This window comes from Hippocampus comes, unplaced genomic scaffold (genome assembly GCF_001891065.2).
Source record: "Hippocampus comes isolate QL1 unplaced genomic scaffold, H_comes_QL1_v1.1 scaffold45, whole genome shotgun sequence".
NCBI classification, from domain to species: Eukaryota; Metazoa; Chordata; class Actinopteri; order Syngnathiformes; family Syngnathidae; genus Hippocampus; species Hippocampus comes.
In genome coordinates, this window is record NW_017805783.1 from 240213 (window position 1) to 259776 (window position 19564).

The 19564-nt window shown below is 42.1% G+C and overlaps 1 protein-coding gene and 1 long non-coding RNA gene across 3 annotated transcripts in view; one reads left to right on the plus strand and one right to left on the minus strand.

Moving 5' to 3' along the window:
- unc5db (unc-5 netrin receptor Db) overlaps positions 1-19564 on the plus strand; it is a 253730-nt gene that overhangs the window by 208088 nt on the left and 26078 nt on the right. For both annotated transcript variants that reach the window (XM_019885253.1, XM_019885254.1), the window contains 2 exons: positions 4960-5131; positions 15008-15235. In XM_019885253.1, the coding sequence (XP_019740812.1) occupies positions 4960-5131; positions 15008-15235 (400 nt within the window). The remainder of the gene's footprint in view (positions 1-4959; positions 5132-15007; positions 15236-19564) is intronic.
- Positions 10429-19564, minus strand: part of LOC109525028 (uncharacterized) — a 22612-nt gene continuing 13476 nt past the window's right edge. Inside the window, exons 2-3 of the long non-coding RNA XR_002170067.1 lie at positions 10851-10928; positions 10429-10563 (exon numbers count right to left, since the gene is read on the minus strand). This is a non-coding gene — a long non-coding RNA (uncharacterized LOC109525028). The remainder of the gene's footprint in view (positions 10564-10850; positions 10929-19564) is intronic.

The window sequence follows — 19564 nt, forward strand, 5'->3', positions numbered from 1 at the left end:
AGTTGAACAACTTGAGACTCATTCATCCAATTCCATTTAGATAACTTCATAGCCTTGCAAACATTCGGAACTTGTCGAACTCAAACATCAATTCGTACAACACAACTCAAGAAAACAAATTTTGAAAGGCGCTTATAAATAAAATGTATTATTATTATTATTGTTATTATATGATGATTGATTGATTCATTCATTCATTAACAGCCAATTGTTACTTTCTGTTACTTTTTCAGGTTTGAATTAAGAATGTATATGACTACATATTATCACAATCATTTTAATTGAGATTGAAATCACAATTATTAAAATGATGATTTATCGATTTTCGAAACGTAGTATTTACTCATCGATTAAAACTATCATCTTTGCCTCATGCCCATTCATCCCTGCGCGTTGAACACTTTATTCTTGAACACTCTATCCTTTTTGTCAGGTTCAAAATGACCTTGTAAATAGCACGTGAAATTCAATCCTCTTGCAGTTTCACTCGGATACATCCACAGCTTTGATGCATTGCATCGTTGCACACATTGTCGCCTTGAATAAGCATTACCCCTTTCTCATTTTTGGCTTAAGATATTTTCACACCTCTTGGGACTTACTGGGCTAGCCTGGGATGTCAGTGATTGTAGTTCATGTCACGTCGTTTGGAAATGTGTGTTTTCATGACAAAAAAAAAGTCCTTGCGTCTTTATGTCCATGAAATTTGAGAAAAGGAAAATTCCTGGAATCTTTGAAAACTCAACTTTAACCCTTTCCTGCAGCCTGTAACCTGATAACATGATAAGCTGTTCGCTGTAGTAACCACTGTCCCTGAAAGGGTTAAATATAAATTGAAAGGATAATGACAAAATGAATTAGTATGAAAGTTAAAAAAAAAAAAAATAATAATTTACCGTTATATTCCACACTAAAAGGCGCGCTGGATTCTGAGGTGCCCCTTCAATGAATGGCTTATTTTATAATTGTTTTCATATATTGGATGCACCGCATTATAAGACGCAATCTACAATGCATCCACTAGATGGAGCTACGCTCAAGGAAATGCCAACTGAACACTACACTACACTTCACCCTGATTTATCTAGCGCCGATCAGATGTCAGTAAAACGTATTTAATAAAGCAGCGACACAGTTCACTTAACCAACAGCAAGTTATAACATTGACTCGTTAACGTTGAACTCTCTTGCCGCTGCTCTATTTCCGTGTTCAACTGCGTAACCCGATCGCCTTAAGTTTGAAATCTACATTGTAAGCATGTCTCTAGCAAGGAGCCATTTTGGGGTTGACATATTACCGTAATGACCATACACAAGGCGCATCAGATTTTAAGGCCCGCTGTGAACTTTTATGAAAATGGAAGGCTTTTAGGTGTGCCTTTTAGTGCGGAAAATACGGTACTAAAATGATAGCAATCAAAAAAAACAAAACAAATGCTGGTTGTTCTTGTGCATTTTGGCCTTTTCCAGTAAACTCCAACCAGGGTGTCATTAAACAGTCCCACCAAGGATGTCCAACTCTGGTCCTCGAGGGCCTCTGTCCAGCCTGTTTTCAATGTCAATACCCTCCAACACACCCTGATTCAAATGATCATTTCATCAGCAAGCTCTGAGAGCGTGATAATGATGTTGGAGGAGGGAGACATGTAAAACATGCTTGATAGGAGCCCTCGAGCACCCGAGTTGGAAACCCCTGTCCTACACGTTTGCTACACAAACAATATGGTGCATTCAGGGTGCTTTCACAACATCAGGAACTTGCAGACTACCCGTGCCGTTTAATCATTTGTCTTCAATTATAACGTTTAGAAGATTGAGAGAAGCCAAAATTGAAATCATGGTTAATATTTCGATGAATCGTCCAGCGCTACTATGAATGTGCGGCATTTTGTTCATCAAACACCCCAGAGTCAATTCCAACTTTGTTGTGGCAGACGAATTTTATCCTTAATTGCTTTGACCAGTTAGTGTCCAGCTGTTGTATTCGAACTTACTCAAAACACGAAACGATGGAATGATTGACTTGATCTTTGAAAGCTCCTGTATATTGAAGCTCTGCATCCCCTTGTTTTGATGACAAGTGCTGTTTATTCTTAAATCCAAGCGTTGTGCCCAGACTGACAAGCCCTGTTTGTTCTAAGCCTCTTTTAATGAACACACTCCAACTCACCAGCAAATCACCATGACTTTTTCACCTGGGCTGAAAAAAGAAAAAAAAAAGCAGCTTGGCTATGCAGCAATAAACGCTGGAGAGTGAACATTTGCGCTTTCAAAGAGTCAAGCCTGAAGGCATGTTTTGTTTGCAGCCCACCTGTTTGCATAAGCTCCTCTCATTAGTATGTTTTTGTGTGTTTGTTTGTGTGAGTGTGTCTGCATTGCATGGCATTGGGGGTGTTGAACAGTGTGGTCACCCAAAAATAAAGTTGAACACACACACATATCGACTGAGGATGGATAGATAGATAGATAGATAGATAGATAGATAGATAGATAGATAGATAGATAGATAGATAGATAGATAGAGAGATAGAGAGATCGAGAGATAGATAGATAGATTAGTCCATATATTACCTGTACATCTTTTTCTCCTGGGTCTGGTGCAAAGCATGGCCATTACGATTTCACTTTTGCGCAGAGGAAGCGAATAATTTTTGGGATTCCAGAAATGCAGACCAAAACTGAGGTTTTGGGAAGCAAAGTGGGTGAAAATTCCTCCACAGCGATGTGAAAGACTCATCAGTGACTATCGCGAATGCTTAATTTCAGTTGTTGCCAAGGGTCGCACAAACACTAACTCGAGCACAAATTAGTCTATTAAAGCTGTGTCTCCACCCCTCACGAGCCTATAAACATATCCTGTTAGCTCGGTTAGCACCGAGAATGATGTTTTTGCACTTAGGGACAGCATAAATGATTTTTTTAAGATGTAGTAAATGCTTTTTACATTCTCCTCAATGTCTGTATGGTTATCTTGGGTGGATGCATGTATAAAAATGCCCCAAACTGTCGTGTTGAATTAGTCTTCCTTTGGTCACATGCATATCCCCTTTTGTGCAGGTCTGATGGCTCTCACTCTGGATCTGTTTTCAGGTTGGAGCATAATGGCAATGTGAGCAGAGAGACCCAGGTGTGAGTGTGTGTGTGTGTGTGTGTGGACGGTGGTGGTGGTAGTAGTGGTGGTCGTGGTGGTGATTTCTCTTCTTTTTGGAAAATCCACATGTTGGTGTAGTGTTGAAGGGAATCTGTGTGGTTGAAGTCATCAGTTGTGATGAGGAAACCATCTGGGTGCGCTATTGCTCACTGATGGCCAAGTAGATTTCATAGAGTCAGTCGCTATTACTGTTGTTAGCAGTGGGGAGTATGTAAATCGCAACCAGCAGAATTTATTAGATTCCCTCAGAAGCTAGAAGGGTCGGCACTTAATGATGATAAACTCTGTCAGTAAAGAACAGTGTTTGGACACAACAGCAGTATTCTGGCACCAAGCATATATAGTAGGTAAACATACACTCCCCCTTCTGTGAGTCTTACCGCCCACCACAGAGACTCAATAGCATGTTAGCACCACTAGCTGGATAGCGAAGTCCCGAATGATGTCAGTATATGATGATTCCGTAAAAACGCTAATGTCAGGCGCTGTCCATCCATCTATTGTCTCATCTGCTTATCCTCACGAGGGTCGCGGGTGAGCTGGAGCCTATCCCAGCTGTTTTCCGGCAGTAGGCGGGTTTCACCCTGAAATGGTTGCCAGCCAATCGCAGGGCATCCATCGACGAACAACCATTCACACTCACACTCACACCAAGGGACATCCCTGCATGATGTCACTATACAACGATTTTGTAAAAACAAAAGAAGTCATCTTTCACTTCATGCTGCGTAGATGTCGGGCGCTATCCATCCATCCATCGTCTAATTGACTTATCCTCACGAGGGTTGCGGGCATGCTGAAGCCTATCCCAGCTGTTTTTGGGCAGTAGGTAGGTTAGACCCTGAACCGGTTGCCAATCGCAGGGCATCCATAGACGAACAACCATTCACACTCACACTCACACCAAGGGACAATTTAGAATGTTCCATCAACCTGTCAAAAAGCCATGCTCAAGTTTTTGGAATGTGGGAGGAAACCGGAGTACCTGGAGAAAACCTCCACAAGCGTGGGGAGAACATGCAAATTCCACACAGGAAGGCCAGAGCAGGAATCGAACCCTGCACCTCTCCATGTGCTGACCAGTCGACTGTGGTTAGGCGCCATATGTGGTCAATTTCATTGTCCATTGAGGGAACAATAGCACCAACCTGTCAAAAAGCCATGTTCAAGTTTTTGGAATGTGGGAGGAAACCGGAGTACCTGGAGAAAACCTCTACAAGTGTGGGGAGAAAATGCAAACTCCACAAAGGAAGGCCAGAGCAGGAATCGAACCCTACACCTCTGCACTATGAGGCACATGTGCTAACCAGTCGACTGTGGTTAGGCGCCTTCTGTGGTCAATTTCATTGTCCATTGAGGGAACAATAGCATGGCTGAGGGATGGTATCGTGAGTTGGTGGGCTAAAGGCCAGCCTAGCCTGAAAGCCTCCATGATTTACTTTGCTTTCTCATCCTCTGTCGTGATTTCCATTGCGTCCTCTGCAAATATCTTGCAGCAGGCAAGTGCAGTTATGTAGTAGGATGTAGAAGTCTCAGGCACCAGATAAGCTCTGTGACACGGTGGTCAAGTTTGTTGTGCCATACCTTAAATTGAAAATCCAAAAGGCAGTCACTTATCTATATGTAATATCCGATAAGCAACATTGAGTCTGAACTACTAAGACACAGACACACAAAAGTCATCAAGCCTCAAGACTCACTTTGCCAACTAAACTCTTCACCGGTGCTTTGCTCTGTGGGTTAATGACTTGATTTCTTTATTTTTTTTGTATTCCACACACTGACCCACTTTGTCACACTGTGTTTAGTGTCAATTCACTGGAAGGCTGTGAAATCCTCCTGAGCCCCGAGGTGATGTATGGTCCTCCCGGTCTGGACCTATCCTGCCCAGTGGCCATGACCATGGCTCACTGTGCCGAGGTGGACTCTGAAAACTGGAACATCCAGCTCAAGAGGAGAACCCAGGGCAGTAAATGGGAGGTAAGAGCAGCAGGCAGACACCTGTCAAATAAAGTACAAATGACATTTTACTGTACTTCACTTGTCTTTTCTCCACCATGTTTACATTCTTCATTTTGTTGATGAATATCGCTGTAATCCTCCCCTCCATTGCAGAGGTGACATTCAAAATCATATCTCCAAAGAAGTAAATCGGTGACATTCATCCATCCGTAGCCTTTTTAAATACGATTTTATAGCATTTATGGCACTTACATTTCTGAAGGTGTTGAAATATTGTACACACAGTAGGAACAAATAGAGTAACTGTAATAACACAAAAAAACAAAAAATATCACCAATATAGCAAGAATGCAAAACCACAATAGAAGTAATCCGGCTTTACTTCTTTTTCTTTTTCCATATACAAAGCCTGTATTCATAAATTCAAAACAAAGTTATCTGCTTCCAATGAGCATATTCTTATCATGATCTGCTATTGCTGAACAAAAGACATGTGGGCAGGGTCTGTTATTATTTATGTTGCCAAGATCGCTTGATTGTCTCCGTCGAGAGTTCTGCTTATTCTATTGTGATCCTTCCGCATGACACATGCAGACAAGGGTAAATGCAGATAAATGAAGTGAGCTGACGTATCGCTTTCAGTATTCCTTTCCTCCATGTCCTTGTCCTTACATAGCCACATCACTTTTCTAAGAACCAAGGATTTCTCCTGAAAAGACATAAACACAAATAAAGCAACAGCTGCTGATGTTTTCATACCTCGCAACCATAATGATATCTGGTTGGGTTTATTTCAGACAATGAAGTCCATCTGTTTTTGTGGCCCATACAACTGTGGTAAATAACTCCAGCAGCTGTGGGCATATTTTAAAAGTTTTTTTTTTCTAAAAGTATACAACCAAGATCCACACAATCTCATCTGAAGCAGCGTGTTTTAAAGTTGTGCCTCATCGTACACGGCCCACATGTATTTTTTATAACCTGCAGCTCATGTCAGACCTGAGAAGTCAGCAGTTCTTTGGGGCACGGATGCCTTGAAATGAGCAGTCTGAGGCAACATCCCCAAATTTAGAGCCGTACAATCTCCGAGCTACTGTCCAGCGGGGGTGAAGATATTGATCTTCACACCACGCAATTTTGAAATCTTTAACAAATCCCCCCACAGCGTTAATAAAGGTCGTCTGTCTGTGTTTCGGCCTCGTCTGTGTTTCTGTCCAGGCTTTCACATGTCTCACCATAAGTAACAAAAATGTTTTGAACTTAAATCTCACCCACATTTTTTCCATACTCAGCCCACACGGCCAGTGAAGTGTTTGAAGTTGTCAACATTACTTTTCAGGACACGGGTCAGTTCAACTGATCCGTATTTCAATCTTATTTTCACACAGAACAAGTCTGCGTAATGACTTTCAGAATCAAACCTGACAGGTGTTGTTTTAAGGAAAACTTGACTGTCAAACAATCATAAAAAGAAGACTGCATGAAATTTATTTCATGTAATTCCATCCATCCATTCTTCCATCCATCAATTTTCCGATCAGCTTTATCCTCACACGGGTCACGGGGGGTGCTGGAGCCTATCGAAGCAGTCTTCGGGCAGTAGGCGGGGGACACCCTGAACCGGTTGCCAGCCAATCGCAAGGCACACAGAGATGAACAACGATTCGCACTCACACTCACACCTAGGGACAATTTTGAGTGTTCAATCAGCATACCATGCATGTTTTTGGAATGTGGGAGGAAACCGGAGTACCCGGAGAAAACCCACGCAGGCACGGAAAGAACATGCAAACGCCACACAGGAAGGCCGGAGCTGGAATCGAACCCACGACCTCTGCACTGTGAGGTCGACGCGCTAACCAGTCGACCACCGGGCCGCTATTTCATGTAATTGACAACACAAATGCATGTCTTTTCCACGCTTGCGCAGCTTCCGCTGGCATTTGAAAAGCACGCATTTAAGGTTCATAGAAGACTAGAAATTCCCCATAGGTGTGAATCTGACTTTGAATGGTCATTTGTTTATACTGTATGTGCCTGGCGATTGACTGGCAACCAGTCCATCATCAGCTGGCACAGGCTCCAACACCCTTGGGAATCTGAACGATGAGCTGCATGCAATAAAAGCTCCAACTGGTCATGTGACAGGTGAATTATGTGCAAACGATAAAAGCCGAAGCTTTGTGTGAGATCGGAATGATCCTCCCTTCTGATCCCTGTGTCCACAGGGTGACATCATGCCACATAAAGGGAGGAGTAAAATAAAGAACAATTATAGCCGGTAATAGGCAGGAAGAGGCACGGCTGCTGTCATTCAGCGGGGGGAATGGTGAGGGAATTACAATAGAGGGCATAAATTGCTGTTAGACAAGGAAAATATTGATTAGTGGATCAGGAAACATCCTTAAAAATGAATTTAGACATCAGCAAATCAGGTGGAAAAGCACGAGGTTATTTGCTGCCAGTGAGGCTGTGTTTTCCTGCAATATATCAACCCAGGGCACAGGCAATCTCTGCAGCTCAGCTGATATTTTACTTTTCTTCTCAGGATCGCTCTGTTGTGAAAAATAACTTTGTTTGCCTTCGGTTTGTCTTGCATATGCAGGTGTTTTATCCCAACGATGTCAGAATGTTTTGACTTCTCCAAGTGAGGCTGTGTTTTATATTATTCTCGGTTAGGTCCTGTCGCATTTAATTCCACAAAGCCACAACAGGCAAACTCTCGTTGTCTCTATGAATCATTTGGTTTTCAGCTGTAACCATCAGAAAGATGACAACTTTGGAATGGAGTGAAAATAATGAGGTGAAAAATTCAGTCAGACTGTAATGTAAATGTAAATAGGACAAAAAGTTTTAGCAAGCCACACATGGGTCAGAATAATGAATACCGCAGGTTTGCCCCTGGCTGTTGTGGTGGTTGTCAGCACTTAAAAGAGCTTGTTATTTAGAGGAAGGCTGCTTTCTCCATTGTCTGTTCTTGGTGCAAATATGATTTTCTCAACGCAGAAATGGAGGCTGTATCGAATGTTTAAGAGCTACTGCATCACTTTCATGTGTCAACCTAAAGTGCTTCAGTCTTTGGCCACCTCAAGGCTTGATATTGCGAAGAGCACTTTCACAGCAGCCAATTTGACATACAGGAGGAAGACAGAGTGAGCAGGAGTTTGCAAAAAATGCTAAATTGGTTTTCACAAAACTTCTGTGGTGGATATGACAGCATATGATGATATCGACTAGTCAGCTTGTGCTAATGCAAAGGGTCCACCCTTTTCATGTGACTTCCACTGTGTCTCTTCTTGGATGTATTTTTACTTTAGCTCTCCATATTCAGGAATGAAATGAATATGTAAATAAGTTACAAAAAGCTTCAGCCACAACAATAATGTTTTAGTTTTGGCAAACATTATAATTCTCAATCTAAAAACAGCACATCAGTGGTGTCGTTTCTCAGGTACCAGTGACAAATGAATGACAAATTCATTTTTCTTAAGCAAAAGTGGCCAATGTGTGCTGAAATAACTGAAGCGGGGGTGGGCAATTAATTTTTGAAAGGGGAGAAACGGGCCAGCATGCAAACCGACAAATTCTAAACAAAATTATCAGCGTATAAGCGTATAATTGTAAGCGTACTAGTCTGCATATGTGCGCATAAAATAAAAGTGCAACTTTAAATATAAAAGCAGCACGTTTTATGTTTTTTACTTTGACTTCACTTTACTGTGAAAGCGCGTCAGAGACTGCAGGCGGGCCGGGTGTAGCCCCCGGGCCCTACAATGCAGAGCTCATAACTAATATTTGCGTCAGGAGCATTCCTTGTGGTTTATTGGAACGTAGGGCAGTGGAGAGTATTTTCATTTGTAATTTTGTTATTTAGTGTAATGTATTCATTCATTCATTTTCCGATCCGCTTATCCTCACAAGGGTCGCGGGGGGTGCTGGACCCTATCCCAGCTGTCTTTGGGCAGTAAGCGGGGGACACCCTGAACCGTTTGCCAGCCAATCGCAGGGCACACAGACACAAACAACCATCCTCACTCACACTCACACTTAGGTACAATTTAGAGTGTTCAATCAACCTGCCATTCATGTTTTTGGAATGTGGGAGGAAACCGGAGTACCCAGAGAAAACCCACGCATGCCCAGGGAGAATATGCAAACTCCACACAGGGAGGCCGGAGCTGGAATTGAACCCGGTACCTCTGCACTGTGAGGTCGACGCGCTAACCACTGGACCATGGAGCGGCCTTAGTGTAATGTATTCATGCTAATTGTGCCATATTTTTTCTGACCTTAAGGTGGAAATTAAAATCCTTTCTCAAAAATCGACAGAAGACCTTTTAATCCAGTGTGCCTTATGTATGTGTGGATGGATGTTGGCTTCTCAGTTTGTTGTCTTTAATTCAAATTCCTATCCATTATGTTTCATTCTCATTCTTATCCGCATCTAATCTCTAGCAGGAGTCCGTCTTCGTTTTACTGGCTTTAGAACCCCTTCTTGTTTCTGTGTCTAAGAATCATGGGAAAAATGTGGTCTTATTAGCCTAATGCTTCGGTCGCCGGTTAGAGTTTTTCACGTGCCATATTTCCATTGTTACAGGATGGGACAGGGGCATTCTGGAAAGTCTTTTTTTTTTCTACCACAGCCATCTTGGGTGGTTACACACTGGCTGTACACATTCACGCACAGCTGTTAACAGCAATCATCAACTTGTTTTATTATGGCATTTTCGAAGTCTTTTGACGACTCGCCAGCTGATTTACAACTGCGATACTGGCATAAAGTTCCTTTGTGTGGAGCAATCGGTCCCTACACACGGTCCATGGCTGATTTTTCAGCCAAGTGTGTCTTATCCCGACATTGTTTACTCCCTAGTGTTGATGACCTGCTCGGTGGCACACTGCCAGACGAAAGCTTACAAAACACTAGAGGCTTATAACTGTTTTTTGAGCGGATGAATACCAAGTGTAAATTTTAAAATCCAGATGCGAAGAAGCAGTTTTAGCTGTTGAACGGCGAAGGAAATGGCATGCTTTACCTAACTTACTCATAAATGATGACATGTTTTTGGTGATTCTCTCTGTGATTTCCCACTCATACTCTGACAAAGTAACATCATCCGTCCACCCATCTATTTTCAACAGTGCCTTTGACACTGGATTTTGAACTGCAACATTGGAGAGAAGGTGGGGCAAGAGGTGTCCCTCATTTGTTGGCATTTGAGGCAGTCTACGTGTTTTTGTTGTCGATATTGGGCCGATTGTACTGTTTCTTCATGACGAGGACTGAGGTGCAAATACTAGAGACCAACAGCTGGTTATGATGGAGGGGCCTTTATTTCAAGAGTAGGTCAGACCGGTGATCGGGAGGGTTGATTCGATCTAGGTGCAGGCTACAGGCAAACAGGAAACAGGATTTGACGTAGGATTTGAGTTGATTGGAGGGAAGCAGGCTGAAAATAGGATACAAAGGAGAAGCAAACACATTTCTAAACTTGAACTTCATCACTGACTGGATGCAAATGCGACTCGGTACATATTGCAGATCATTTAAGATTTTTCTTCCCAAATGTGACATTTATTCAATATTTTTTTTTTTTCATGTAAATATGAACAGTACGATCCCCATGTTATTGAAGATCCAACCCAGGACTCTTTTGTATGAATATAAATTTGGTTCTTATTCACTGTGCCTCAGGGGAAGGAGCCTGTGTTTGTAAATCCTTAGAGACAACATTACCCAGATGGCTTAAGGCGGTAGACCGGAACAGGAAGGGTGTGTTCTGCATTTGGTCTCCGTGTGACTATGGGAGTTGTCCTGAAGAATAATAGAGAGTTGCATTGTTGTTACACTTTACTGTTCCTTACGTGACTGTTCATTTCAATAAGAAACCAACATAACGGGTGATGATGATGAGACAGCAGACAGGACAAAATTAAGAGTGACTAGTAACATTCACTGCCTGTATAAGGTGTTGTGTCTATTCCACCAGTTGAAACATCCAGTTCAAGAGAAAGTCCAAAAGTGGTTATTACGACTGTCATTTCAAAATGGGGGATCTTGGCCAGTCGTGCACTACAAAACTCCGAGACTGTGGTATTATGTTAAAGACGGGTACTGATACGCCACAATCAGGGGAAATTCAGAAGCGCTTGCTGTGAAAGACACATTTTCTGAAAATGGGGCGTTATCAGAAGACTTCCCTGTATTACTCAGAAATATTTATTTTGTATTTCTTTTTGAACCGGTGTATTTTTGGACATCGTTGTAGGTCAGTCTGTTTCAAACGTTCACTCCATATACAGATTGATCAAAGCTTTTGTTTGTTTTCCTTGACTACTTTGTTTTTAAGTTTTTTATACTCGCCTCCATTGATAGCCACCATTTCTCTCTGAAAACATTTTGGATATAGCAGTAAGATATGTCTTGTTTTATACATTCATTGTACAGTTTTCAATTTCATAAGGTCAAACAATTTTAAAACGTTAGATTGTAGAAGCAATGCATTTGTGTGCTGAAGGTATCCACCATTATGGATTGCTCTCATCACTTTTTTCCAATATAAACAAACGTCCTTCTCAGAGAATTTTGCTACTTCTTCCAGAAGTTGCAATATTTAGTCCTGAGCTTAGTGATCGAATGCAGGCAGGGGTACACCATTTGTTAGGTAGAGTTGTATGTGTTTTAATAATAATAATAATAATAATAATTCATTCATCCATTTTCGACTGCTTATCCGGGGTCAGGTCACGGGGGCAGCAGAAGCCCAGACTTCCCTCTCCCCAGCCACTTCTTCTAGCTCTTCCCGGGGGATCCCCAGGCGTTCCCAGGCCAGCTGGGTGACATAGTCTCTGCAGCGTGCCCTGGGTCGTCCCCGGGGCCTCCTGCCGGCGGGACGTGCCCGGAACACCTCACCAAGGAGGCTTTCAGGACGCATCCTAATCAGATGCCTGAGCCACCTCATCTGACTCTTCTCGATGTGGAGGAGAAGCGGCTCAACTCTGAGCCCCTCCCGGATGACCGAGCTTCTCACCTTTTCTCTAAGGGAGAGCCCGGACACCCTGCAGAGAAAACTCATTTCGGCCGCTTGTATCCGGGATCTCTTTGTTTCGGTCACGACCTATAGCTTGCGACCAATCATAATAATAATAATAATACAACTCTGCATAGTTTTGTCTTTGGGGAAACTTCATGATAGCAAGCACCTGATAAAATGATACCTCATAAAAAGCATGACTTTGGAGCTCAGGTCAGTCACCAGCACCAAATGATAGAAGTTTGTTGTCATGCACAGTGGCTGCGAGTAAGACTGTGGATGACTCAATGCCCCTCATCATTTTTTTTTTTACGAGTGAAAAAAAAGGATGCTCCTCGGGCATCAGTCTAGAGAACATTATTTGTTCCCATTGCACCTATTCAGTCATATAATCACACATATTTCAAGGATTGTATCGGCCCGCTCTGGGTCTTATAAAACATTTGATGGCTAAATTTTTTTGTAGATGAGGAGGGTAGCTAGGCTTAAAATGCACAAGGTGTTTCGTTCCTCGAAATAAGCAGTTCAAATTTTGCATTTTGCACCTCTGACACATTGAAACGTTTTATGTGGCAAACACAGAGCTGCCAAATGTCACAGAAATCACTGAACACTAACTTGTTCGGCCCGAAAAACATCACAAATGTTCGAATATTGTAAAAAATGCATAAAATAATTGAATAAATATATTTAAAACATCAGTGTGACTGCCTCTTCCGAGGGCTTTAGTTTTCCCTCTCCTCCCCCTGTGCGGGAGTTGACCTGGGTTTTTGACAGGGTCTTTGGATTATTATCTAACAAGTCTTCTTTTTCTTTCGGCTTTTCCCTTCAGGGGTCGCCACAGCGAATCAGTTGCCTCCATCTAACAAGTCTATCATCAAAATGCTTCAACTGAACTTAATAAACTAAATCAAATGGAATATCCCAGTGGGCATATGTTGTCTATTCAACATCAATATGACAATCAATTGATGTCACTTTATGTTGAAATTGACATTTCACGTGTATCCTCATTTTAGTTTGACCACTTACAAAACTTGTATAAAGAATATTTTTCTAATTCCTAGTGAGCTGGTCTAAGCTCATAAAAGCACTGCAATGAACCTACTGTATTATTATGTTGCATTTTACAATGCTAGCTAGTCAAGTGACTTTGCACAAAGGCTGTGAAAGTCGTATTTCTATTAACTGCCTTATATTTTTGCTACAAGAAATGCTAGGTTGAAGTTGAAATTGATATTTGTTTGAAATTACCCCACTCTAATGTTTCTAGACAATAAAATACAATTTGCTGCTTGGCACAATTTGAATGTAATGTGAATTGATATGTTGAAAAAAGGAAAACAATTAGTTGTTTATTATTCAGTTAAATGTCTTAAGTAAAAATATTGTTTTCCGAATACACAATTATTCTAGAGAATTTTCAGTAGGATAGTAAAATAGTGACATATTCGATACCTGCAGCCTTACATTCAACCCTCACATAATTTTGTCATATTTTTACTGTTTAATTCAACCCATGTTTCAGGTCTCTGGGATTAATCTGCAAAAAAATTGCTCCTCAAAGTTAGTCATTTGCTCCTCAAATTAAGTAATTGATTAGCAAAATTGCCCCTCAAAGGAAAACAGTTCATTCGAGCCTTGATGTTTTACTCAAACAATCATTTATTTTCCTCTGATTTTTGAGTCAATAATGTCCATTATCATTTGAAATGCACTTTGGTTTAGGATATTCGGTACTGAGTGGCATCTTCGACAATTTTGATGTTTGTTCGCTTCCCACACCTGAAAAGAAATGTTGGGTGTATTGTAATGTTGGAACGGAAGTGAGGAGGAAAGACCGGTATCGACAATTTCTTCTCTCCGGTTGGAAATAATGAAGTGCTGCTTAGAATGCTGCTGTCTCATAAATAAAACACTATGTTGCTCAAAGTGACTATTTTGTGTTAGGCTATGTCCAAACATCTTTACTAGAGGAGGAAATGGGGTTTTTTTTTGTTCCCCAGAGATTAGTCACCAACAGGGTGGATTTTTTTTTTCATGATTTAAATGGCTGTCATGTTTTTTCTACAGTGGTGAAAAAGAATTCCATAATGCATTCATTTCAGCAATGCATCGCTTCGCATAAGCATTTCATGTTGTATGTTGTTCTTTGAGGCGGCCCGGTGGTCGACTTGTTCGCGCGTCGGCCTCACAGTGCAGCGGTGCAGGGTTCGATTCCGGCTCTTCCTTCCTGTGTGGAGTTTGCATGTTCTCCCCGGGCCTGCATGGGTTTTCTCCGGGTCCTCCGGTTTCCTCCCACATTCCAAAAACATGCACGACAGGTTGATGGAACACTCGAAATTGTCCCTTGGGTGTGCGTGTGAGCACGGATGGTAGTATGTCTATGTGTGCCGTGCGATTGGCTGGCAACCGGTTCAGGGTGTTGCCTGCCTACTGCCCAATGACTGCTGGGACAGGCTCCAGTGTGCCTTGAGAGGATAAGCGCATCAGAAAATGGATGGATGGATGTTCTTCTTTGAATTAAAACAAAATATCAATGTAAGTGTGTTCAAGGAATTTTATGAAAGCGGCCTCGGTATATTGAAGGATAAAAATGCATGTTTTGGTTTATTGCTGAAAACTGTATGTTACATGGATTCATGTGTCTATTTTAGAATGATTTGACGCATGATTAATCTGGCAATATGTTGAGCATCCATCGGCATGGTTACAACAGCTGAGGATGGAGTCCCAAAGTTCTTAGTCTACCACTGAGCCCTGCCGTCGCTGAAAATGAAAGGGATGTTGCAATCGCTGGAATCATTCTGAGGCCTTCATAAGAGGTTCAAACCTACAATGTTCTCTTCTTGTGCTCTAGGAGGTGATGTTGGTGGAGGATGAATCCACTTCTTGTTACTGCCTCATGGACTCCACAAGCTGCCACCTGCTGCTCAGCCAGCCAGGTTCATACGCCCTCGTGGGCGAACCCCTCACGCAGGCTGCCATCAAGAGGCTGAAGCTGGCTGTGTTTGGCAACATGGAGAGCGCTTCCATGAACTACAGCCTGCGGGTGTACTGCGTCGATGATACGCCACATGCCTTTCAGGTAGGGGAAACAAAAGCTTTTATTGCCCACATCCATCAAACAAAGAACTGGTAGAAACCATTTGGGAAAGATGATGTTCAGAGCCATTTCACTGAGTGGTGCTGTTTACGAGCAGTTACTTTTCACATTTGCAAATCAGCCACCACCTGCCCTATTACTTTTCCAAATACACGTTGATTGAACCCTTCTTTTTGTCTAGCAGCCGCAACTGTGTCAGTTTAAAAATGGAAATCCAGATGCCTTAAAATGGGAGCTTGCCAGAAAAAAACGTAATGTCGTATTTATAAATTCCCAAAATGAAATGATGTAGCAATAATCACTACTACAATACATGTTGTGTTTAATATGGTATTAATAAGAGCCAAATAGGTCTAACATTCCTATTTATTTATATAGAGGTAATTGAACGAAGGGATATGAAGGCATTGGAATTGCTTACAAGTAATGACTCAAACTTCTGTTTGGCATCCTTTTTCATAATCCAAGAATGGAGAGGAAAAATTCCCTTGATTTGAATAAATCGCAGAGTAAAATAAGGTTGATTAAAAAAAAATAAATAATTACCCTCGTCAAAGGGACTCCACTAGTAGGGCTGGGTCTTTCTAGAAAGGCGCCTGGATCCGGACATCTCTGCTCCAGGGCTGGCAATATGTAGGGGCAATTCCCTCTCAAACAAATGCCCCCCGCTCACGTCAAATCCTCACGAGATTCTTCAATTCTCTTTCCCCTCCGGTCCATGCTTTGTGCTGGCTGAGCTTCTGTTTGCAGAAAGACTCTCCCACCACTGAACACCCATTCACCGTTTAATATGCAAATGAGCCTACAAATATCCATTTTTCTCTGCTCTGTTCAATGTGCTTTGGTGATTTACAACATGAGATACTTAACAAGTAACAAGCAACAAAGAAAAAAATAAAAATGTGCGTACACACTGTAGAGAAGGGTGTTGAAAACTGATGACACACTCAAGTACAAGGCCTATGTGATGCATGCAACAACCAAGCCAACTATTTGCAAGATCAACACCAAAGGCCAACATGTTCTTCAGCAAAAGAAAACTGCATAATGAGGTCTGACTGCTTCATGTGAGGACACTGCAAGCCACTGTTTCCAAGGTAGCAGAGCACATTGTGCTGGTGGTCGACTTGTTCGCGCGTCGGCCTCACAGTGCAGCGGTGCAGGGTTCGATTCCGGCTCTTCCTTCCTGTGTGGAGTTTGCATGTTCTCCCCGGGCCTGCATGGGTTTTCTCCGGGTCCTCCGGTTTCCTCCCACATTCCAAAAACATGCACGACAGGTTGATGGAACACTCGAAATTGTCCCTTGGGTGTGCGTGTGAGCACGGATGGTAGTATGTCTATGTGTGCCGTGCGATTGGCTGGCAACCGGTTCAGGGTGTTGCCTGCCTACTGCCCAATGACTGCTGGGACAGGCTCCAGTGTGCCTTGAGAGGATAAGCGCATCAGAAAATGGATGGATGGATGTTCTTCTTTGAATTAAAACAAAATATCAATGTAAGTGTGTTCAAGGAATTTTATGAAAGCGGCCTCGGTATATTGAAGGATAAAAATGCATGTTTTGGTTTATTGCTGAAAACTGTATGTTACATGGATTCATGTGTCTATTTTAGAATGATTTGACGCATGATTAATCTGGCAATATGTTGAGCATCCATCGGCATGGTTACAACAGCTGAGGATGGAGTCCCAAAGTTCTTAGTCTACCACTGAGCCCTGCCGTCGCTGAAAATGAAAGGGATGTTGCAATCGCTGGAATCATTCTGAGGCCTTCATAAGAGGTTCAAACCTACAATGTTCTCTTCTTGTGCTCTAGGAGGTGATGTTGGTGGAGGATGAATCCACTTCTTGTTACTGCCTCATGGACTCCACAAGCTGCCACCTGCTGCTCAGCCAGCCAGGTTCATACGCACTCGTGGGCGAACCCCTCACGCAGGCTGCCATCAAGAGGCTAAAGCTGGCTGTGTTTGGCAACATGGAGAGCGCTTCCATGAACTACAGCCTGCGGGTGTACTGCGTCGATGATACGCCACATGCCTTTCAGGTAGGGGAAACAAAAGCTTTTATTGCCCACATCCATCAAACAAAGAACTGGTAGAAACCATTTGGGAAAGATGATGTTCAGAGCCATTTCACTGAGTGGTGCTGTTTACGAGCAGTTACTTTTCACATTTGCAAATCAGCCACCACCTGCCCTATTACTTTTCCAAATACACGTTGATTGAACCCTTCTTTTTGTCTAGCAGCCGCAACTGTGTCAGTTTAAAAATGGAAATCCAGATGCCTTAAAATGGGAGCTTGCCAGAAAAAAACGTAATGTCGTATTTATAAATTCCCAAAATGAAATGATGTAGCAATAATCACTACTACAATACATGTTGTGTTTAATATGGTATTAATAAGAGCCAAATAGGTCTAACATTCCTATTTATTTATATAGAGGTAATTGAACGAAGGGATATGAAGGCATTGGAATTGCTTACAAGTAATGACTCAAACTTCTGTTTGGCATCCTTTTTCATAATCCAAGAATGGAGAGGAAAAATTCCCTTGATTTGAATAAATCGCAGAGTAAAATAAGGTTGATTAAAAAAAAATAAATAATTACCCTCGTCAAAGGGACTCCACTAGTAGGGCTGGGTCTTTCTAGAAAGGCGCCTGGATCCGGACATCTCTGCTCCAGGGCTGGCAATATGTAGGGGCAATTCCCTCTCAAACAAATGCCCCCCGCTCACGTCAAATCCTCACGAGATTCTTCAATTCTCTTTCCCCTCCGGTCCATGCTTTGTGCTGGCTGAGCTTCTGTTTGCAGAAAGACTCTCCCACCACTGAACACCCATTCACCGTTTAATATGCAAATGAGCCTACAAATATCCATTTTTCTCTGCTCTGTTCAATGTGCTTTGGTGATTTACAACATGAGATACTTAACAAGTAACAAGCAACAAAGAAAAAAATAAAAATGTGCGTACACACTGTAGAGAAGGGTGTGCAATACTCCAATAAAAGACAATTCCATATGTAGCTTGATATATGGGATGAAATACAAGGATGGTTCATTTTAAAGTGGAACGATTTGATTCGATTCGATTCAGTGGGATTCAGATTTGAATCGATGCAGTATGGCTCAGTTCGGGAGGGTATGATGCTCTGTGTTTCTTGAACCGATTTGTCAGGACTGTAAATGTGGCCTTTCCCATTTAAGCGATTGTACATTTCTCCAAAAAAGATGATTCAATACGGATCTCGATGCATTTTAAAATGGAATGATACAATTTGATTGAATGCACCCATATCTTTTTGATTCATAACGTTTTTTGTGACACACCAAATATATAGCATCTACTCTTCTGTCAAACAGGGTTTTGCAGTTATGTAGATCGCACGCTGAACTTAGAAATTGTTCCACTGATTGTGTTACAGCTAGACAGATTTGACATGGAGACAAAGGTCTCAGTACTATAATCAGTGCCAGTCAAATGTGAATCGATACTTAGTTATCATGTTTAATTTGATTGTCTATCGGCAACCCAGATTAGAGGCGATTTAAGCATTGAGATCCCCTAAGTGAACATCTGGGAAATCAGGTTCCACATGATCCCTTGAGAGACTTCACTAAACAGGATAGCTCAGCCTTGAGACTCATTCTTCCTCGCGACCACCATTCTGTCATATCACAGCCATCAGCAACAGCTGGCTTCCTGAATTTGGTTTATGCCTTCCAAGCAGATGCCAGACGAGTGTGCATCCCTTGGCTTCTTGTCTGCCTAACGCCACGTCTCCATTGTGTGTTTCTTGAGCTGGAGTAATCACACACTGCTTTCTGGTTCTGCACGAAGCCTGATTTAATACAAACATCTCTGAGGGGATTTTTTTTTCTGAAGATGAGACAAATAAAGGTTGATACTTTGCGTAGCGAGGCTACGCTATTCAGACTGCATGAGGAAAAAAAAACATGACAGGGTGTTAGCTGTTGGTTTCTTGTTGAAACACGCACACACACACACACACACACACACACTCTGAGGGGATTTTTTTTTCTGAAGATGAGACAAATAAAGGTTGATACTTTGCGTAGCGAGGCTACGCTATTCAGACTGCATGAGGAAAAAAAAACATGACAGGGTGTTAGCTGTTGGTTTCTTGTTGAAACACGCACACACACACACACACACACACACACACACACACACACACACACACAGAATACAGTATATATATATATATTTAAAAAAAATCCTCGTCTCACCCCTCGGGTGGTGTCCATCCCTCATTCAGCTCGGGTCCTCTACCAGAGGCCAGGAAGCTTGAGGG